Here is a 21777-nt window from a genome sequence, read left to right as displayed (position 1 = left end):
TTGGTCCAGTTGCTACCAAAAATAAGCTACTGAACTGATCGGTCCGCGTCAATGTAATGGTCAATTTTGACCTGGCCTGGGTAAACCTGTAGTGTTGTGTTGGAAATGCGTGGGGCATTTGGGTCGGAAATCCAGTATACATGCCGTAATTGGCCAGGACTTGTTCCCGGAAAGCCGGGTTATCACTCTGTCCGCGACTGGCATGTTAAACCAGTCCGAAATGCTTCACAGTGCTGTCTCCAGATCAATAGATAACATTTGTGATTGGCAAAATACTAAGGCGGGGTATTATGAGGATACCACATGCTTTAATAAGTCGATGAAATGTTTTGCATATCTATACGACATAGTTTTGACAGACTGATTAACTATGGTTTATCAATAAAAACAGTCACTGCAGTTTGATTTCCATATACGTCATGCTTAAGGCCTTGCGCTTCTATGTGACACGAAGTTAGATGCGAGGCGGGCGGATGTTAATCCTCTCTATCATATCCATTTCGTCATGATAGTAATTTCCCTTTGACTGACGTCACAGCCGGCATGCGTCATGGTGATGCTCATTTGGGTCAGACTCGTTCGGACTCTTCATCTGCTTTAAAGGAGAAGAAAATTTAACTATCAATCAAATACCATTGAAAAGAGTATGCATTTCCTCGCAGATGCATGCCAGAAAAAATTCTAATATGTACCTGAAGTTGATAAATTATAAATAAAATCAGCGCCAAAATCCGCTATGGGCGACTCCATTTTGCCTGAGAACTAGTCCTGAAGTCTTCTCTGTTAGGAGGAGAATTGTCGTCGGAAACCGCAGAGGTGCAGTTCGTACATTTCCGGTAGAACCTTCCCAGAAGGTAGCGAACAGTACCTGTTCGTTTTCCGCTTGACGATCGGGAAACCGGAATGTTGGACGTAGGTTCCGAGTTTACACGAACAAGCCGGCAGTTTTAACGACTCTCATTGGCTGAGAGGCAACACACCCCAAGCATAAGTTACAGAGTGTTAAAGATGGAGGGCGCCATGGACTCAGCGATTTATTCCAACTTTGGCGTTTTCAGGCTATGTGTATGGCTAGGAAAAAATCGCAAAATTATGCAGCAGACATCACCAGAAAGAAAAACAGTGCTCTTTTCAGCCTATATTGTCATGTTTTTTAGGTTTTCTTCTCCTTTAAAATTCATTGTAATTTTATACATTACACGGAACTAACCTATTATCCCTAAATCACAACACATCTAAGTCACAGGTAGGTATAGACCTCGGTTTAGCGTTCCATTTCAAAAAGTCCTAATTTTAGAATATAGAAGAGGGCGACGTTCATTTTGGTATATTATCAGGAATTGTTTGACTTAAGGTTTACGAATTGGTCATGTGTTGATATATCTATCAGTTTTGCATCCTTAATGATTTTGTACGACGAGATTGGACAAGACAGCTTGTGTCTGAAGGACAAAGACGTCTATAGAAGGAATAGTTACATGAAAACCAAATGGGATTCCTTACAAATGAAAAAGTATTTTTGTAAAGCACTACTAAATTTACCTGATGATTAAGAACATTTATGCAAGCTGCATTACCAGTGCATGGCACATAACCGGGTATGTCCTATATAAATGCCAGAGGTGCATTTCAGTCCTCTTGTATATTAATATTTATAATACATATAGTGGTCTGTTTCTTTATTGCAAATGCAATATTTATTACTACTACTTTATTTTAATATATTTCAATTTAATAATCAGTTTCAGTTAAATAATCAGAATTATTCTGCAACCTACGTGTGCACATGTACTCTATTATTCATAGATTCCAGCGACTGAACACTTGTGGGTGATATTGATTCAAGTATGAAAGCATTGAAACACATGTGATTATGTAGACAAAACAACAACTTGCCCTATGCAGGCCTGACAACAGACCAACTAAAATATATAGTCCTAGAGACTACAGGGATGGGGACATTTTGATGGGGACCTCTCCCTAGGCCTGACAGCCCTGCGATAAAAGTGTCTATGTCGAAGATGAATCATCCGACTGCTGACAGCTCAGCCTTTCAACGACCAAACAAACTGTTTTCTTTTGCGGAATGAATCTGGTTGAAGTGGATCCCACTCCTCAGTTTTTCGGCCAGATGACTCCAGCGTGTAACTGTACTCTCGGTGGGGCAGAAGAAGTGAAAGTGGAGACTCAAGATTCATTACTGGCTCATGTGCGAGCTATTGCTTTCCCAAAAGGGCATCCAAATTGTGTTTTTCTTTCAGCGCGTACATTGGTCACGCTATCTCAGTAAAAATTTGATTGATAGGTTGAAGCAATTCCAAGACTGACCTGTTCACCAGGGTAGGTCTTTGTATTGACATGTTAATCCTTGCCCACACCCTACCCAGACCTGTGTGTTTTATTCTGCTATACCAATCAGGTCAGGGTTGATCGTTTATTGCTGCAGCTACTAATAACGACGCACCCTCCCGATCGAAGCCGCCCTGTTCTCCCATCTCATATCAACAACTATTGGCAGGGGTACTTTCAGAACTGGAACAAGCTGTGTGCATGCATATATATGTGCAATCACTATAGAGGAGACTTAGGTAGATTGCCACCGCCCAAGGGAAGATTGATGTTGGTGTGCTGTGTGTCTAGTTTCATATTGTACAGGGTCTACATGACTTCGTATCGCGATGTTGTTTAGAGAGTGGTTAATGATAAAACACCACCTGTCCGAATACGACGGGAAGGGAAATAAGCACGTCCTGAAGCTTTATCTCAACAAGCTTCGATCACTTGAGGGAACACTGACGTGTTCTAGGGAGGACAGTCGATCAGTGACACTCCGAGAGCTTACTGGTAGAATAAAGGAAAAGCCAATTGTAAAATAACGATAAGAGTTAACGATGTCTAAATGAGAACTACTTAATATTCAGCACAGACAAGCGTTGCATTAGAGACAAAATAAAGTGTAATGCAACTAACAATAATGCATACTCATCTGCAAGAAATTTTAAACACTGATATAACACGTTCATGTATAAGACCTTTAACATTTGTGCATATCTTCTGCTGGCATCTCTAGGTATCACAGTACTGTTTTAATGGCTAGCCGTCTTGGTGAGGTTTTTGTTACCACAAATTGTAAGATGATGGAAATCTACGATCCAAGAAAATAGAGCATCTTTTTCATTGAACAAGCTGTCTTTCTTCCTGACCTTACCAATAAATTGTAGGTTAATACAATTCAAACTTAAAATTAAGGGGCATATGACGTGCCTTCACGAAGACTCCTTAGAAAACGGCCGTGTAGATGTTATATGGTTATTGTTTTGGCGGATGCGTGCAATCTCTATATCATAAAGCGGGCTTTCAGATGAAAGATCTCACGCTAGGTTATACCTTTAAAGCTATCAGGAACATTTCTAATCACAGTTGTTCTTTATCTTCAACCACCAACTGACAGGATAGCCATACATTTCTTGCTCTACAAAAGGACGGCTGTCAGTCAGGTTAGGTCCTTGACCCAAGTAGTTTAGCTGAAGTGACGGGAAAACGCCCCAAGGGAAGGTGGGAACAGCAATAAAACGTCAAAAAGTGATATGTCCTGTTGGCTTCCCGGTACAGGCTATAATAATCACGTGGACAGGCCAGTAGTCACATGGTGCGGCGTAAATAGTATGGTCAGTGTCCACAGGCTATGGGTAACGTGTCGGTATGATCACTGTACACAGGCTAATGACCACGTGTCAGTATTATCACTGTACACAGGCTAATGGTCACGTGTCAGTATGATCACTTTATACAGGCTAATGCTTGCGTGTCAGTATGATAACTCTCCACGGGCTACTGGTCACGTGTCAGTATTATCACTGTTCACAGACTAATGGTCACGTGTCAGTATTATCACTGTACACAGACTAATGGTCACGTGTCAGTATTATCACTGTTCCCAGGCTAATGGTCGCGTGCCAGTATGATCATTGTACACAGGCTACTGGTCACGTGTCAGTATTATCACTGTTCACAGGCTAATGCGCGCGTGTCAGTAGGATAAGTGTCCGCAGGCTAATGGTCACGTGTCAGTATTATCACTGTACACAGACTAATGGTCACGTGTCAGTATTATCACTGTTCACAGGCTAATGGTCGCGTGCCAGTATGATCATTGTACACAGGCTACTGGTCACGTGTCAGTGTTATCACTTTTCACAGGCTAATGCGCGCGTGTCAGTATGACAAGTGTCCGCAGGCTAATGGTCACGTGTCAGTATGATCACTGTACACAGGCTGATGGTCGCGTGTCAGTATGACAAGTGTCCACAGGCTAATGGTCACGTGTCAGTATGATCACTGTACACAGGCTGATGGTCGCGTGTCAGTATGACAAGTGTCCGCAGGCTAATGGTCACGTGTCAGTATGATCACTGTACACAGGCTGATGGTCGCGTGTCAGTATGACAAGTGTCCACAGGCTGATGCGCGTGTCAGTAGGATAAGTGTCCACAGGCTAATGGTCACGTGTCAGTATGATCACTGTACACAGGCTGATGCGCATGTCAGTAGGATAAGTGTCCACAGGCTAATGGTCACGTGTCAGTATGATCACTGTACACAGGCTAATGCGCGCATGTCAGTAGGATAAGTGTCCACAGGCTAATGGTCACGTGTCAGTTTGATCACTGTACACAGGCTAATGCTTGCGTGTCAGTATGATAACTCTCCACGGGCTACTGGTCACGTGTCAGTATTATCACTGTTCACAGACTAATGGTCACGTGTCAGTATTATCACTGTACACAGACTAATGGTCACGTGTCAGTATTATCACTGTTCCCAGGCTAATGGTCGCGTGCCAGTATGATCATTGTACACAGGCTACTGGTCACGTGTCAGTATTATCACTGTTCACAGGCTAATGCGCGCATGTCAGTAGGATAAGTGTCCACAGGCTAATGGTCACGTGTCAGTATGATCACTGTACACAGGCTAATGCGCGCATGTCAGTAGGATAAGTGTCCACAGGCTAATGGTCATAAGACGTGTGCGATGGTTTGACACAGATTCATGACCTCATGTTGGTATAAAAGCTGTATGCAGGGCTAAAATATGAAAAAGCATGAGCGTGGCTTATTCTGCTGCATCCTTCGAAGGACGCAATCCTTTCAGAAGGCTATTGTTTGACAAATAATTACAGAAACTCAGGCTTACCATGTTTCAGGCTTACGCAGGGCTCGTGTGTTTGCTCGATCCAGTCAATTGATGCCAGTTCAAGTGTTGAGACTAGCTGACACAAAGGGATCTTCTTACGTGGAATCTGCTGTTAGTTGTCGGCATTCACAAATTGTGCCCGACTGGTTGGGATAGTTTTACCGGAACGCTTCCTCACAACTCTACAAACAGAGAAAATTGAGTTCATTAGGGGTTTCCTATTGTAGCTAATTGGTGTTTATGGTGTCCGTTATTTATGTAGCCTTCACCGATAAAGGCCTGTTTGACTTTTGACAGTAACGGAGACACATCCATTATGGGCTGGCTGGCCGACATGGTGATGGGCTGCAGATCGAAGAGTAGAAATTGCAGATCTGTGTTGTTACAACATTTACAGTAACACCCGCAGCTATATCATGGCATTGATATGTAGCATTTAACTAAATCTACAAATTAACTGTAAACATTAATTTATCGCCGTGTTTCATCCGCTATAAATAGGTGAAAAATCACTATTGCACAAAATTGCGAACACCTGCATTTGAATGGAACCACGAACCCAGTTTAGATAACACACATCTTAACTCGGAATTGCTGAGCTACTGTTCCGAATTTTGTTAGAAATATACTGCATATTGCATATATTTAAACGTTGCAGTAAAAATTTATAAAACAAAAATTTTATCAAAATGACATCCACGACTGCGCTTTATTATTTTTTAAATCTGGTTGGTGCTTAAGGGCGTTGTCTCACTGGCGATGGGGTGGAGGTAACAGATCTGTCCAGGGTAAAACACTGCCCCTCGCCAGGTACTCAACAAACCTCCTGACTCAAAGTCACTGTGGAACAAGCGCGCGATTGTATTGAAATGAAAGAAATATATAACAATCTAAAAGTGGGATGTGAAATACTATGGCTTCATGAACATTTCCTAAGGCCCTGTGTTTTCAACAACACCGATCTCTGTGAGGCTGGTACCACACATGTTTTTTTTGCTTTTATTTTCATGAAAGAACAACAATTCATATTAAGCCCAAAACAGGATGGAGCAGTCTCTACCATGCCTGTGCATAGAAGTGACTATTTCTACATGTTGTTTACATTTCGTTCACATAAAACTGCGCCGCTTGATATTCTCAAATATTGCTTTTTTCAACTTTAACTGCGAACGTGGTGAACAAATGTTTCTGCTTTGAAAGTAAGACACTCACAGCATCGGCCACCTCTCAGTACCCACAGACCTGAGTGATTTACAATACAATGTGTTAGGAACAGAACACATGCTGATGCCCTTCATATCATCGAACCGTGTTTTCACACACAGTCAGGATTTGATGCAGTTTTCTGGTGAACCGGGAACAATATGACGTCCGCTGTGCTCCGAGGGAGATTCAACGATAGTGGATGTCTTTTCGTGATAGTTCAAGTGATGGTTTCTATTGAATAAAGCGCGGCATATGCTTGACCTGGGTCTCGACATCCAACCATACACTCACTACATGCGACTCTAACTTCTGATCTGGCTGTATATTGATTTCGCCTCTGGCGCGTTTGCAGCTTTGCGGTCTGAGCCAAATCTTGAGATTTACTTGTTTTCACGGCTGTTAGGCTCACGGTAAGTAACAGCTCTCAGAAGGATACCATCTCACCATGAGCAACAGCATCCCTGGAATGTCAGGCTTTCTATCTCCGGCATCTGGAGGAGATTGCTGCTTCTTGGTGCTGTTGTTCACTTTATCACAGTAAGATGACTACTGTTTGCATAGGCTTTTGCAGGTCACACGATATTTCAAGGAGACATTTTATTCATACTTGAAATGATTCATACCTGATTTGTCATATTTGTACCAGCAGTGACAAGAATTAGGAACAGATAAATGTCATGTGTCTAGAAACGAATAACTTTACAATACACAATATTTGTATTAATTAATTAGGATTTCTGTAAAAAATGCATGCTTCATATAATGTCGGTATTCTCAAAATAGGATAGATATTTCCATGATTGAGCAATAATTTATTAAGTCGACAGCTTTGTACAGCAAATGATCTGCACAAGTCATTTGCCTATGCCAACTGAAGTACATTTTATCCACCAATACACAGAAAACATGGGAATTCGTACCTCCCACAGCCATGTATTTCTCAGTCATGCTGAAAGGTGTTACTTAAAACTATATAATTTCTCTATGGCAGTAGACTTACGCTAACATGATACTATTGGCATATGACCGCATCTGACAAAAGGAGCATTTTCTCCAATCCAATGCTGGTTAGTTTGCTTAAGGTTAGTGGCTATGACTATTGATTGTGAACAGTCAGTTGTGTTTAGTTCCTAATATACATGACAAACTGTAGGAATAACATCGCCATGGACATTTAGAGGTGCATTACTAGGTTGGTGTTAATCTATTCAGCCCATCGTGAATCAGGCATACATGTAGTTAGTTTCATTCTACAGTACCCATTAGAAGAACTTGCTCTGTTAGATATTTATGAAGTAAGATTACTCTTTATTTTGTTAAGCGTATTTCTCACTCTTCTGAACAGCTTAGCCGGTGTCCTATCTTTTGTTGTCAGAATAGCTCTTTGTGATTGTCTCGACTTCAAACGGAGGCTTCTGGAAGTGCGGACCGTTGCCTCTAAAGATTCATTTTGTACGCCTTCCCTACCTGTTATCTGAGCAGACACTGCTATTTCAGACTCAGTTTACAACTCATAGTTCTCACTGATCTCGTGTTTTAAGGCTTTTTCAACCGCTAACTAAGCCGTGATGACTGGGAAATCGGACATTACATCCAGGCTGAAAAGCTGACCTCATTGCTTAGAGGCATTATCATGTCTGTTGACGGAGTGGCAACAGTAGTAACCTGTGGATCGAGGGTTATTGGTACTAGTGCGTTGTCGAGGTCCCCATGCTATCCGATCGTCGCGCACCTTGAGATGTTTCCTGTTCATTATCTCTAGATGGAACAGACATAGACAGAAAAATAGAAAATAGTTCATATAAATGATGCAAGAGTACAGATGCTGGCGTGACTGCGGCACTGTAGTGTGTTATTAGCTTCATTTATTCCTGAACCTTAGCTTTGAGAGCTGCGGTAATTAAGAATACGTTGTAACATGCTCGGAACAAACCTAGTTCATTAACCAGCACAACCTCAGTAAGGTCAGACGCAAGTATATGTATTCACTTCTCTCTGGTCTAATTGAATAAAATGAGTCAAAACAAAGGCTTTGCACCCCATAACTTAATGATTATTTACTGACGCGCACATAAACAGTTTTGTATTACGGTAAATAAACTTTGAGTGTTAATACCGATTTGTGTCGACCGAAAATATATGGCTTGCCTGTAATGTGTTGGTTGACGCACTGCTCTATGAATTATGATATTTGTTTCTTGTGATCTGACATTGGATGTGTAAAGGAACAGGCGTTGATTAAGATTATGTCTAAAAAAAACGAGCCATGATGACTTTTTCGCTTGAGAAACGTCAGGGGCACATGGCAGGAATATACCAGTATTCAGTTGGTTCTTTTTTGACAAAGTCTTCTGGGTATCAGATACTCTAATGGTACACATTGGGCTTTCTCCGCGCAGATCTTGCAGATCATTCCTGAACAGACATACGAATTCGCTCTTGCCAGTGTTAACAAGCCCACCCGCAGCCGTTGTAAATAGGTCATCAAAGACATCCAGTGAAGCGCGTGTACTTAGAATGGATTAATGGTATTTCAGTCGAATTATGCGGCAATATTATTTTGTTGAGAAGCTTTACAAGGCTGCAATATGCCCGTGGGAGAATACATCGCATTCTGGAGGAAGACTAGCTGATAGTGCGTATGTGCATGTAATATGTAGGGTATGAACCATTCGATCACCTCCTCGGGGATACTGGTGGGGAAGAGAACCCTAATCCATTGGCAATCTATCATGCTCGCTCCACGTAAACTTCCTTAATTCCTGCTGCAAATCGCCCTGTGGACGAAGCAGAGAAAAATTAGAAGTTCGATAATAATCTTGGTTTTACGGAAGAAGCGGCCAGTCTAATATAGATCGTTATCCCTCAAGAGCTACATCTTGCTGATGGCAGAGCTACCTTAAGCCGGCCGATCTAAACGTTTGATCCCTTCTGCTTTCCTCCTTAATTAGAATTCAGTTAGTTCCGCAGTATCTAATGACCTCCCTTGATATTTCTACTCTGACCAAGATGTCTTGGCTCAGTAAACTGTAAAGTATTGCTTTTGGGAGATAAAATCATTATATGGTTCTTGTCATTGTACGTCTTGCAACTGTCTGACAAAGTTATACTATGCAGATATTGCCAGTCCGACCTGAATGTACTCACTGATGCTTAGTGATGCCGGCAATCAGATAACAATAGCACACTCAATTAACAATGGCACACTCAAGTACATTTCAGGGAATACGATTCTAAACCAAGTCAATTTCCAGTAACACTAAGCTCTTTGCAATGTGGAATGAGTAACCTGGAGATTCTAATGAGAAACAAGACTTACGGTCCACCACACAGATGGACGTAGCGCTATGTTGTCTACAGCCGAGTGATGACTCAGTGATAAAGTCCGACATAGGCCTATGTATTTTACCATATAAATGGGTCATGTTCGCGTAGACAGCATCCAGATAGCAATATTCCTATCTTAGTCCCAGTTCCGTAACTCAGCATTGTTTCTCATTGTACGCAGCCAGTATTCAATATACATATGTGTGGACGATGTCTTGCTGTGCTGGACTTAATGTGGTTGTACAGTGTATCTTAAGTGTGATGACAACATAGCATCTTGAATAATTCTATATTAGTGACTATCAATAATTTAATTCCGGTTTGATCTCAGAATATTTTTAATAATTATTGCAAAGTTGGCGAGAGTGATTTTCTGCCTGTGGTTTGTGGATCCTTTTTCAAGTTTTTAAAAAGTCTAAATATAGGCGTCATAAAATGAAAGTTTCATCAATTTCATGACCGCAATATTTTCACATTTTACAAGGTTTATGTTTACATTGTCCGTGTTCCTGTTGAGTTGAAACGTTCCCTTATACGTATAATAACAAAAATGATATGTAACTGCAGGCATTGAGATATCACTTTTATCAGTGAAAGAAATCCTAATACTTCACCATTATATAAATAATAAAGCTAATTATCTAATAATGCGTTAAAGACATTAATGATGGACTGTAAATAAGTATTCTGGGGGTTATTGTGACATGCAACACTTAATCACCTTCAGTTGATGAATAAAAGTTTATATATGTTGACGATCAATTATCTTTGCTTGAACTTGAAATAACCCATATCCCCAAAAGAAACCGTTTTTAAAAGTGACCCCGCTGCATCTGGCGTGCATATTTCTCTAATTTTTATGGTCATTCAACATGATTTGAGATCAGGAATGTTTTCTTCACATTATGAGGTGTATGCTACCAACATTCCGCAATAACTTTCGCATTTCGAACCACAAAAACACGCATTTCGTGACGTGAACATCACATCAAAGCACAGGACTCCGTTATCATTGCTTTTTCCATATTTACAATCACGAGTTAACTGAGTTCTGGGGACTAACACATTTGAGGGTAACCGACCGATGGAGCAGCCGTACTCAGCTCTCCCGTACACAGCTGGGATGAGCAGTGCTGGACATGGCTCCATCTGGCGGATCACAGTATTGATCAATACTTGTCAATGGGTCCTCCAAATGGAGTCCCTGTGAATTATTTATTGCAACATCCAACAAACTGCATCAATATAATTATAGACAGATTCGTTATACGTGCTGATACTTTCCATAGTTTGCATGTATATTTTCATACTTTCTATTCCCTCTCCGCGTCTGGCATGCAACAGATAGCTGGAAAGAGACAAGAAATGTTTTGATGATGTCCTGATCGTTCTTTATGGCTGTTTCACAGACGCATGATCTCTTGCAAGGGTCGTGTTACGGAGGTAGACATAGATAAGGGGTTGAGTCTGCTGTCTAGGCACTGGTTATACGCCTTATTGATGGCACATACACCACCAGATCTATGGAGATATTAACAGGGAGCAGCTAGTAATTAATTCGAAGCGTCCAACAAGTCAGTACATTTAGTTATCAAAGGGCTACGTGCTTACCAAGTCCACATGTGTAAGGATTGCCTTCGACATATGATTCCCTTACCATTGCCATGCAAAGACGAAACCATACCGTTGTTTGATGACTGGACAACCAGCACGCAATGGGCTCGCTACACCTATACGGTGAAACCGATATCAGAATTATTGTGCATAGCGTGAGAGTTTTTCAAAGTCATGATATCGATTGTGTCTGCCCGACATTAGTGAAAGAACGTCTGTCTCACACATGATATATGTTATAATATATGCCAGTGCATGTATGATCCTTGGTGCGCCTCTCGTTGGATTTGACATTGTTCACCCAGCAGTCCATCGATCCTTGACAAATGAGATCGCTGGCTCGAATCCAACACTTACTCTTTCGGCAGCGGCTTTAAATCAGAAGATTTGCTTATGTACCTGCCAAAGGGCAGGTTTACTCACTGTTCTTCGATTTGCTCCACGTGACAGAGGTCAATCAGTGTAGCGTTAATTAATTAGCACCAGTTAAAACAATTATTGAATTGTGATGATTGTTTTGGCCAAGGCCCTTCTTTGGTTTGTTGAGCGTCATGATATGACTGAAATACTATCAGTGTGGGGTGTGGCTGAAATACTCCCAGTATCGTGTTAAACTGAATCATTCATTCATCCGGGGTTTTGGGAGGCCCCTTTCAGATGTGCTTAAAAATGTATGTCGCCTTCCACATTTTTTCGGGTACCAACCAAACAGTTGCCACCCTGAAAGGCCTTAACCAGGCAGAAGATATCTCAGCATACCGGTACCAGCTCAAACACCTGGCTTATCACCATATGCTGAGCGCTTAGTGATGTATCGTAATGACCAATTTTTGAAGCCTTCGACCCTGCAAGAGAAGCAAATGAATCCTACTAGAATCTGCAGTAAATACAAGTTGTACTTGGACCACAGCATAACATATTTTCTGCGTACCCCTGCTTCAAGAAGGCATACAGTGGGAACAGTTGTGTGTGGCGGGATATAATTTCATTACGAGCGATAATTACAAGCCACTCTGTGGACCATAGTAAAGTCTATTTATTGTCTTAATTTTCATATTGCCACATGTGAAAAGGTATAGTACCTTTTGCATTTTTCACTGAACAATGCGGCCACTCCATTGTCTTATTACTCATTTATTGGATTGGTATTCTCAAGAACTTTTACTAATATGAAGGTGGCCATGTTTACGTGTGGAGGTTCAGTTCCTTTCACCAGATTCCTTACAAACGTCCTCAATTCAAGCGTCATCGGAACGATGGAGAGTTTTATTCAAACATCGGACCACATATGTCATGGGTATACATGACAGTCGCCGCGAACCAGCGCTTTGACTGTCAGAGCAAACGAGAGCACCGTCGTCTTTGACATCATGAACGAAAAGCAATTACACAAAGTTAAACATTTACAAACATTTTGTGTATTTATGGATTCGTAGTAAACATTGACTTACCATAGATTCTATTGAAACAAACTTCAATAAAACATGTAACAACGATTATAGTTACTATCCTGTATCTGTCCGATCCATATCACAGATTTGATTTATTAACAAAATTGAAGACTAATTTGATATTACCCGTGCAGAATTGATCTGTGAATAATTGATATTCGGTGATATTTGTCGGCCGAAGCAAGATATTGGCAGTAGCTGTTAGTATCGGCATGGACCCCGCGATAAACCAAGGTAATTTGCTGGGGTACTGCTAACCTGTCTGGGCTTGAGCACCCAATGGCTTAGGAGGGCCTGGTTGGTAGAGGTGTAGACGAAGATGATTCCATCAATTAGGCCAAGTCCTCATGTGGCAACATAGGATTCAAGAGTCAACTCGTGATGTAACCACTTCGGTAAAGCTCTCTCACAATTCTTGTAGAATGTAACGAAGGGCAATGAAGTCATAAGCTGATAAGCTTCGAAACCCCAATAAGAATCTGTGTACTTATCAACCGTATGATAAAATCTTATGATAAGCTACGTTTCTATGACGTTTATCACTTTTTGATAAAGTCAGGATTAAAGCGATAATGTACATCTAAGCTTGAAATTGTGATGTCATTTCAGAAACGTAGCAGCTGAATATTATTAAGGATTAAGTATTTCTGTTGTTTTCATGACAGCATTGTGGAGATCATTAATGAAATGTTCATACAGCCGAAAACCAGAATTAAAAAGGAATCCAAGGCTCCAAGCAGAGAATAGGCCTATATATTCTACATATACTGGTATAATCCATGCGCTTCCAGGGGACTATTTCGTGAAGATAGGGATTTAAGCTGCTAACTATTCATCGGTCGGACTATCTTTAACAAAAGCGGATATCCTTAAATTATGTATTTGCCTTACCATCTCCGTTTTCTGTCTGTGTAAGTCTAAAGCACTCCGAATGGGACCATGCCGTTGACTGGAGTGATTAAACATTTTCGTTGCCTGCATGGTGTCAGGGATGAGACATAGATATTATTATTAAGAAATCTTACTAGATTTTAAACATATACATAAATGGAAATATAATATACAGTCAAGAGAACTCCCAAGGAAATATCATAAGGTGATGATGGTCCATGGCGTCTTTGTCAAGCGTTCCGTAAAGCATTATGGGGTTTTGGAAATCCCTATGCGGTTAACTATGCGGTTAACTCGCAATTTTATAAATCAATGGCTCTTTCATATTACTTACAAAATGCATTTTTATGTGTGTCAAAAATGTTGATAGCGTCTTCGAAGTGCCCTTCCTGTAACCTGTGATCAATCTGGTTGTTAATTTTTAATTAGGGATCCAATAAATTTTAGTTCATCCATTTGACGAGAGCGGCTATTTTAGTCTGTTTGTTTAAAAATGTTTACAAATAAATATAATATTTTTATGAGATTTGCCCTTCGACGCAATCAAATTAAAATGCTGTTCAAGTTTTTTCAGAACATGTTTGTCTTACGTAAGACCATTAATTATGCATTGCACGGTGGTAGAGATTGCAAAAATAGCTTTCAGCAATTTTAACACGCTGGAATCAATTGGATGTGGTGAAGGACAAAGTAATGATGGATACTAGTCTTGGAAAACTCAAACAAGCTTCGCAAATTGAAACTGTTTTCAGAACTGCGTAATACCAATTAGAAGTACAGACGTACTATGCTTGGATTGGTATAAACATATATATGCGATACTTAACTTTTGCAGAAACTTTGTCTGATTTACAGAGACATGCCTCAAAGTGATTTATTGACATATATATGCAATCGATGATCTTTGGTTGTTTCTCTGTTACATACATAAAATAATTAAATACACGTGATCATGTCATCCCCACAGCAGTCACAAAAATCTACAATAACTGAAACCATTTCACATCACTTTAAACAGGGGAAAGTAAGAAATCAGTTGTTATATAAGGGCCGTCTGCTACAATGAAACCAGCGCAAGTGTATGACGTCTGCATGATCTCTTAGAACATTCTGTAACACTAGTCCAGAAAGTCTGATTTAATGGTTGTATCAGAACCTTTTAGTATCCTGAAACCAAGGCAAGTTTTGATGTATTGCTTGTATTGTAAAGTTTTGTACCCTGAAGCCAAGACAAGTCTTGAAAAATCTGTGTTAATGCTTGTGTTGTATTATAAACCTTCTAGCCATGAAGCCAAATAAAGTGATGGAGATAGTTTAGTCGCAGTATTAACACGAAATAATTATACAAAATTACACGAAATAAATAACAATGACGTTTTATATTATGTTTTTTTTCAGCTTCAAAACATTTAGAATAACTGATTTATTAGTATGATATAAGTGCATGTTAACAAAACAATCGATTGTTTTATCCTGTCATGTATTTTGTTGGAAATGAAATAATGAAAATGAAAAACAGTAATAGGATTGTACCCATTTTTGATGAATTAGAAAGCACCATATAAGGAAACAACCTATGAGAGCATGTCATTTCTTCGTTCTTCATGTCGCCAAACTCGATGACATCGTACATTACGGGATAGTCACCTCCATAAATATGACCACCTGTGCCAAAAAGCCTTTGATGTCGTATCAGATTGTCAGGTTATGAAAAGATCACTGAGTGCAAGCCTGGTTTAAGTGTGTTTCACCATGTTAGCATCTGCTTCATAAATGCTCAAAAGCGTGTTGCCAGGGAACAGATTCGTTAGGTTTGAGAAACTCCATGGATTATTGCCTGTCACCTTCTCCCCATGATGATTTTTCACCTGACGGTTCATATTACGACGTCTCTGGTGGACATTGTACCCAGGTGAACCTACGAGGACAGTTAGTGCAAGTGTGTTTATAACGAAGGGGACAGGTACCTGTATAAGGCAGGCTTCAGTAGGGTTTTCATGAAAAAGTTTGTGACATAACTAAAACTTTTTGATGAATATGATGTCGTTGTAGGATGAGCCAGAGGACGTCATCTGCCCAAACTATGCTAACATGTAGGATCGACGGTGTGAGCTAAATCACATGATCAGCCAAGGACGTCAGTATCGTTGTTCAAGTCTCCAGCCAGCGTTATAGGAAGCCATGAGACCAGCAGTCCAAGCCAGCGTTTTGCGGAACCGTGTAAAGAGGGTCCGACGAATCACGCCGCAGGGTCCTCATCGCTTTTCCCTGCGAAGGCTTTTGTTACTTACCGGAATCGGTACCGTGATTTTCATATCCGGTGTTGGCTTTTCAGTTGTTGGTTATGAGAAAGGTCGCCCAGATCCACATTTAACGGCAGAACAAGCAGAGTAAGTGTCTTGATATTTCTTACCTTTTGGTTTATCGTAGCGAAGAAATCTCCGTATACATTCAGATACGATTGATGAAAGCAATTTTACTGTGAGTTCTGCAGCAGGCAGGTCTCATTCAGTGACGATTCGTGACTTGGATGCATATGAGAGGCAAATTACATTGGCAGCTTTTATTTTAAAGTCTCCCAGATATTCCATAAAACTCACAACTCGGAACCTACATGAAACCCACAGAATGGATTCCAATTAGCGCCCAGAATTATTCAAATTAAATTTTTATTTTCATCTACGTTATAAGCTGCAATAGCACAGTTGATATTTAAAATGATATTTTTTGAAGAAAGTAAGCTGAAAAAAAACTGGAGCATCTAACGCTGGGGAAATGTGAAAATATTCCTGTGAATTTGCCAGGACGGATCGTATATGTCACATAAAAGCTGATTTAAAGAAGGAAACCTCGGCTATTTTATGGTGTTCTGTCCGGCCATATGATCAGGGTTTCTGCTTCAGACAAGGCATTATCACTACTTTTCTGAGTTTATGTGTGTTAACCAAAATATTATTGCCTGGTGGGACGAATTTACATTAGGCGGGTAAACAGGTCTGTTTCAGATGATTCTGGACAGAAACGAATTAATTTGTTCACATGGAAAAAGAAAACATTCTCCGTGCATTCCCATTAAGGCCTGTGATTTACTACGGTACATTTGAGAACTTCTTGCATTCTAAAGGTTGGCATTACAGGTGTCTTGGGAATAGAAAAAGAATCATATTCCTCAAAATGAGATCCATTACATAAAACATTGAAATAAATGACGATGCAGTGAACAAACGAAGTCGACTTTGCCTGTTCATATTTGATTCCCTTTAAGCAGACATGTTCTAACTACAGTCGTGTTGGTCCTAACTACCTCTTTTGTCGACAGAATGTATAGGGCCTTGGGTCCTATTGGATGTGTCGTGGGCACAGCCCTTCTCTTTGGGGCCTGTATGTATTATTATTGTTTTGGAACTGGGGATGGCTATGGACCAAGGGCTCCTGTAAGTATGTTATAATCTTATATATCCCATGTACTCTTCATTAAAGATTAAATTCAATTTCCCCTTCCCTCCATGCTTATGTGGGTTGTTTCTTCACTTGATCAAGGATGTTTTCTAATACATCTATATCTCTAATATTTGTTTTTGGGATAAAGAATAATTTGTACTATCATTTTTATTTCAATTTTACTCAATAAAAGTTTTTTAAAGTGCTGTTTGAAAATAAAACGAGTAACAATTGTATGTATGTGGCAATTAGCTATAAATAAGCCGAAAATCGTTTGCATAATTGTTAAAATATTCGAGTTACTAAATACAAATAACGACAAATTGGCGGCGGTAATGATTGCTAGCAGTACAATTTATAGACATATAAGTGATTTACAGATACGGTGAATGAAGAACAATTTTATTGAAAGGCGATTGAAAGACTACACTTGGATTTTCGGGAGGTTGGCACAGACCTTTTTGCAGTAATAACTTGTGACGTTGACAGAAATCATACCAAAGAGCACATTGTAACAAATGCTACAAGACGAGATATTGCTTCCGTATATTCCTTTCTAAGTAAGGATAATTTGGAAGAATTTGAAACTATCCCCCTTGTCGTGAAGTTGGGGAGACATGAAACCGTTTCAGTCTTTGTACAAATACAGTCCCAGATAAGATGTACGATCGGTAGAGTCTGCAGTTTCCTTTATGTTCAGCGATGGCGGAAGTGAATCTTTGCCAGCCTTTGTAAGACTGACGATACAGTATAAATTTTAATTATATGCTCAACATATAATGCGTCTTCATGATCACTTCGCTCGAAAGTACACATGTTTCAGGTAAAGGTTTAACAGCTGATGGTAACTAATATGATGGTAAAACTTCAAACAAGAGAAGTTCCTTAGCCTCAGTTGTTGTTTCCAAAACAAAATTTCTTTTCATTGCATAATATTAGGTATTGTGTCTTCTGGGTTGTATATGAACGTGAGTAAAACTTTACATGTCAAATTCAACAACCGCCTACAAGTCTTACCTAAAAGCACTGGGCCTACCAACTGGATGAATCTCAAGTTTATTCACAGCCACTGAAACTAATTACCATACCAGCAAAAAAACATAGACCGGTTGAATTGCATGTGAAAAGGACATCCGTTTGTAATGATGCCAAGTAGAGCTTATTTATATTCCAGGCATAAAAATCCGAAGAAGACGTTTAAGTTCCAGAACAAATTAGATATGTCTCACTGGCGCTTAATGTCAAATACAGCTTACATGGAATCGTAAGGATAAGAGAGCAGCAGTTTGTTTTACGTATTCCTTTAACATTTATTTGGCTGAGAATCTGTCCATGTTCAGGTATAATTCATTTCACTGCATTTTGCACGTTTTAAAATTTACATCTGATTGTTTTCGTTCCTAATTTATTCATATGTCTGCATAACTTTTCCATGTGACAGCAATCTCCGGCGACCTCCACCAGCTACCACCCAATATCCAGCATCAGAAGTGCAGGAAGCGCCCAGCACAGACACCACGGAAACCATTCACAGCACGGCCATCACGGTGACCATCCCCATGGCTACACCACGGGGAACTATGACGCTGGACAAGACGGCATGACGCCGCTAACTAATGAATATTTATCGGATCACGATCATCATCAAATCATGATGGCAGCTGGCTGCGCACCTCTCGCCTCTCACGAGACCGCGTCGATTCGTGACACTCCGTACGTTTCCTTTTCCTCTCCTGTAGGCGGTACTCAACCAAACAACTCACTTAGCTAACAGTTCGTAAGTTTGTCAGTAAGCCTAAAATTTAGATTAAATTAAAATCAAACAGTAATATGTTTACGTTGCCTCACAATCCACTTTCCTAATATCATGTGATTTAAATTATTGTGAATTTAAATTTCATCATTGTGAAGTTTGCTCTTTCATGTCGCAGGTCTGGCGTGCCGTCGGAAATTTCTATTGCTGTTGAAAACTCTCACCCAAAACACACATCGACATCAGCGCCTTCCTATCATGATGTGACGTCATCACCAAAGGTACACTGAACAGGACTGCCAACAGGCGGAAGTTACCTATGAACTTTTACGTATGGAACGGAGGCGTAAATAATGTCACCGTATCGGTGATGTCAGATTCACACGTGCATAATACCCTTGTGGCCGAATTTGTGCAGGATTAATCATAAATTAACGAAGAGATTTTCGAGTATTGGTTTAGTGTTTGTGTCCCCGAGAGATTAACAGATATTTTGGCTGGCTGAACAAAAATCGTACAAAAAGACACGATGACCGCAGCGGTCAGTTCTTGTGAAGACATATTGCTGGTCATTTCGTCACGCCCTTTGTGCCCTTAACCAATGACAATATGTGATACACTGACTCATTGTAGCATACGTTGTCAAAACACTGCATTGATTTCAAGTTTCTATTTTCATCTACTGATCTTATTTTTTATGAAGACTTATGGAGCATCAGAATATCTTCTTTGGAATAGAATGAATGTCATGTGACCAGCCTCTATTCGTCTGACTCCAGCATGGCAGTACGCTTTCGCCCTCTTCAGCTCGTTCCACATCATCTCGTTCCAAAATCGGAAAGTAACTATTCATTCTGAAGCGATACAGTGTGGAAAACAAGCTGAAGGGATAGAGGAAATTCACGGATGGTTGTACATCAATTTCACAGGAACTGTAGTTATTTGCTCACTTCAGCCCAATCAAAGCGAGGGTGTTGCTGGGCAACAGGCCGGCAAAAGGCACCGATTAGATAGTCGCACGTTGGTTGCCCAGATTAGGGCGTCGTGACGTCATCAGACCAATTCCCCGGATTTATTCCTTCTGCGCATGGAAAATGGAATACATACTAACTCTATAATATAAGTAATGTTAGAAATATACTGAATTTTGGTCATAACTTCTGCTCAAAATATCCACCTGCATGTGTACAAAGAGAAAAACTTGATCCTCAGGGTTTGTTTCGTCGGGTATCCTAAATAGTAATCGAGCGTGAGCCACGGGAAATGTTCAGAATTTCTTGTATTCACAAAAGTTGAAGCAGAACAAAGTTAATTATGTTTCTGCGAAACACTGCAATTCTTTTTGAAACATGATCTTGATTTTTTTTTTACACTTTAGTGTATAGTTTAATATAATTTCTGACAAGGAAGTTTTAAATTTTGTAAACCCATTTTAGACTTTGGTCAGATTTTATCGACATTTTTTCATCATCTGCACGTGTAAAACAACTTTTCTATACCGCACCGACGCAAATTATCTCACCTAAAATCAGAAACATTTTAACATGATAAATCCACCGCATTTTAGGACCACGTTGGCCCTTTGCTCATTTGCCTTACAGGTTATCCCTTCAACCACCTGTCTGAAGGAAGAGAATTTAAAGTAGAGGTTATGCATTTGATGACCTTATTTCGGCAGTACTGAACTTCTTTTAAAATACTGTCATTTGCCTTACAGGTTATCCCTTCAACCACCTGTCTGAAGGAAGAGAATTAAAAGTAGAGGTTATGCATTTGATGACCTTATTTCGGCAGTACTGAACTTCTTTTAAAATACTGTCAAGCTGGAAATCTTAGAACTATGTCCCTAACCACTGACAGATCTGGTCAGCTGGTCTTCAAGGTGTGATGGTCGGGGATGCCATAGGTATATTAAAATAATTATGTTTCCACCTGTTTTATCACATTTATCGTCAATTCATCCAGCAGACAATCGACTTTCTCCACTTGGACATGCGACGGCCCTATCCTGTCCCTTTTAATGTGCGTGCCTTGGACTTTAGGGAATACTTCATTATATATTCAAAACTGCAACAGTATAATGAAGAAAGTCACGAATCGAGAGCTTTAATCATTCAAATGTTGTACATACAGTGGCTTTGATAGCAAACAGTTTCTATGATACAGCGACATGAGCGTGTACCCTATGTCCTCATCTATCGCTCAGGAGCTGCTTGTGTGGAATCATAGCGACCTATGTCTGAGACAAGAACATCGACTGAGACATGTTTGACCCGAATCTTCAGTATACGACAGCGCTGCCATGTGCTACACTCAGTGATATTAATGATTATGGATTATATGTACTGGAAAGGCTTCAGTCGTCAATGAGCTAAAACATTCCCTTCAGTCATCGTCATACATCTGTAGGAGTCTCCCTACAGATACTCCACTGCGGTGTGTTATGCATTGATAGAGATAGTCCGTTTTCCAGATATGTAGGTTTAAGCATTTGTGGCGTTTTCATATTGACAGTGTGTAACAAGAATGGCTGTCCTTCATACTTTGAGATATGCAATACCTCTTAAATTACAGGCATGCCTTTTTCTTTTTGATAAAACAAAGTCTTTTCTAGAAATTGTCTTACGAAATTTGCACACGTCCTTTTTAACACAAATGACTTAACAAGACTGCGCGATTCTCGTGGGGTTTGTATCTTCATGAGATATTTGCAATTATCATCAAATGGCTCTGGCAGGCACCAGATATTTCATTCCAAGTAAATTCCAGATTCCACAGCTTGCTCAGTTTATATTAAACTTGGCTTTTTGACATCCCCCACTATGACACGAAAGGAAAAACTCCTAGCGTATGGCAGTAGGGACTATGCACTTTTCTGCGATACTTACAACACCTACG

General features: G+C 40.1%; 1 protein-coding gene across 1 annotated transcript in view; it reads left to right on the top strand.

The window, feature by feature from the left end:
- The window catches only part of LOC135480308 (uncharacterized), a 36643-nt gene extending 17446 nt beyond the window's left edge, over positions 1-19197 (top strand). Inside the window, exons 3-6 of the mRNA XM_064760121.1 lie at positions 15738-16075; positions 17005-17119; positions 18568-18839; positions 19058-19197. Of these exons, the coding sequence (XP_064616191.1) occupies positions 15867-16075; positions 17005-17119; positions 18568-18839; positions 19058-19169 (708 nt within the window). The 5' untranslated portion in view covers positions 15738-15866 and the 3' untranslated portion in view covers positions 19170-19197. The remainder of the gene's footprint in view (positions 1-15737; positions 16076-17004; positions 17120-18567; positions 18840-19057) is intronic.
- The last annotated feature ends 2580 nt before the right edge of the window (positions 19198-21777 follow it).

Source organism: Liolophura sinensis, chromosome 1 (genome assembly GCF_032854445.1).
Source record: "Liolophura sinensis isolate JHLJ2023 chromosome 1, CUHK_Ljap_v2, whole genome shotgun sequence".
Classification (NCBI taxonomy): Eukaryota; Metazoa; Mollusca; class Polyplacophora; order Chitonida; family Chitonidae; genus Liolophura; species Liolophura sinensis.
Note: the sequence above shows the minus strand (reverse complement) of the source record. Positions and strands in the feature narration are given on the sequence as shown.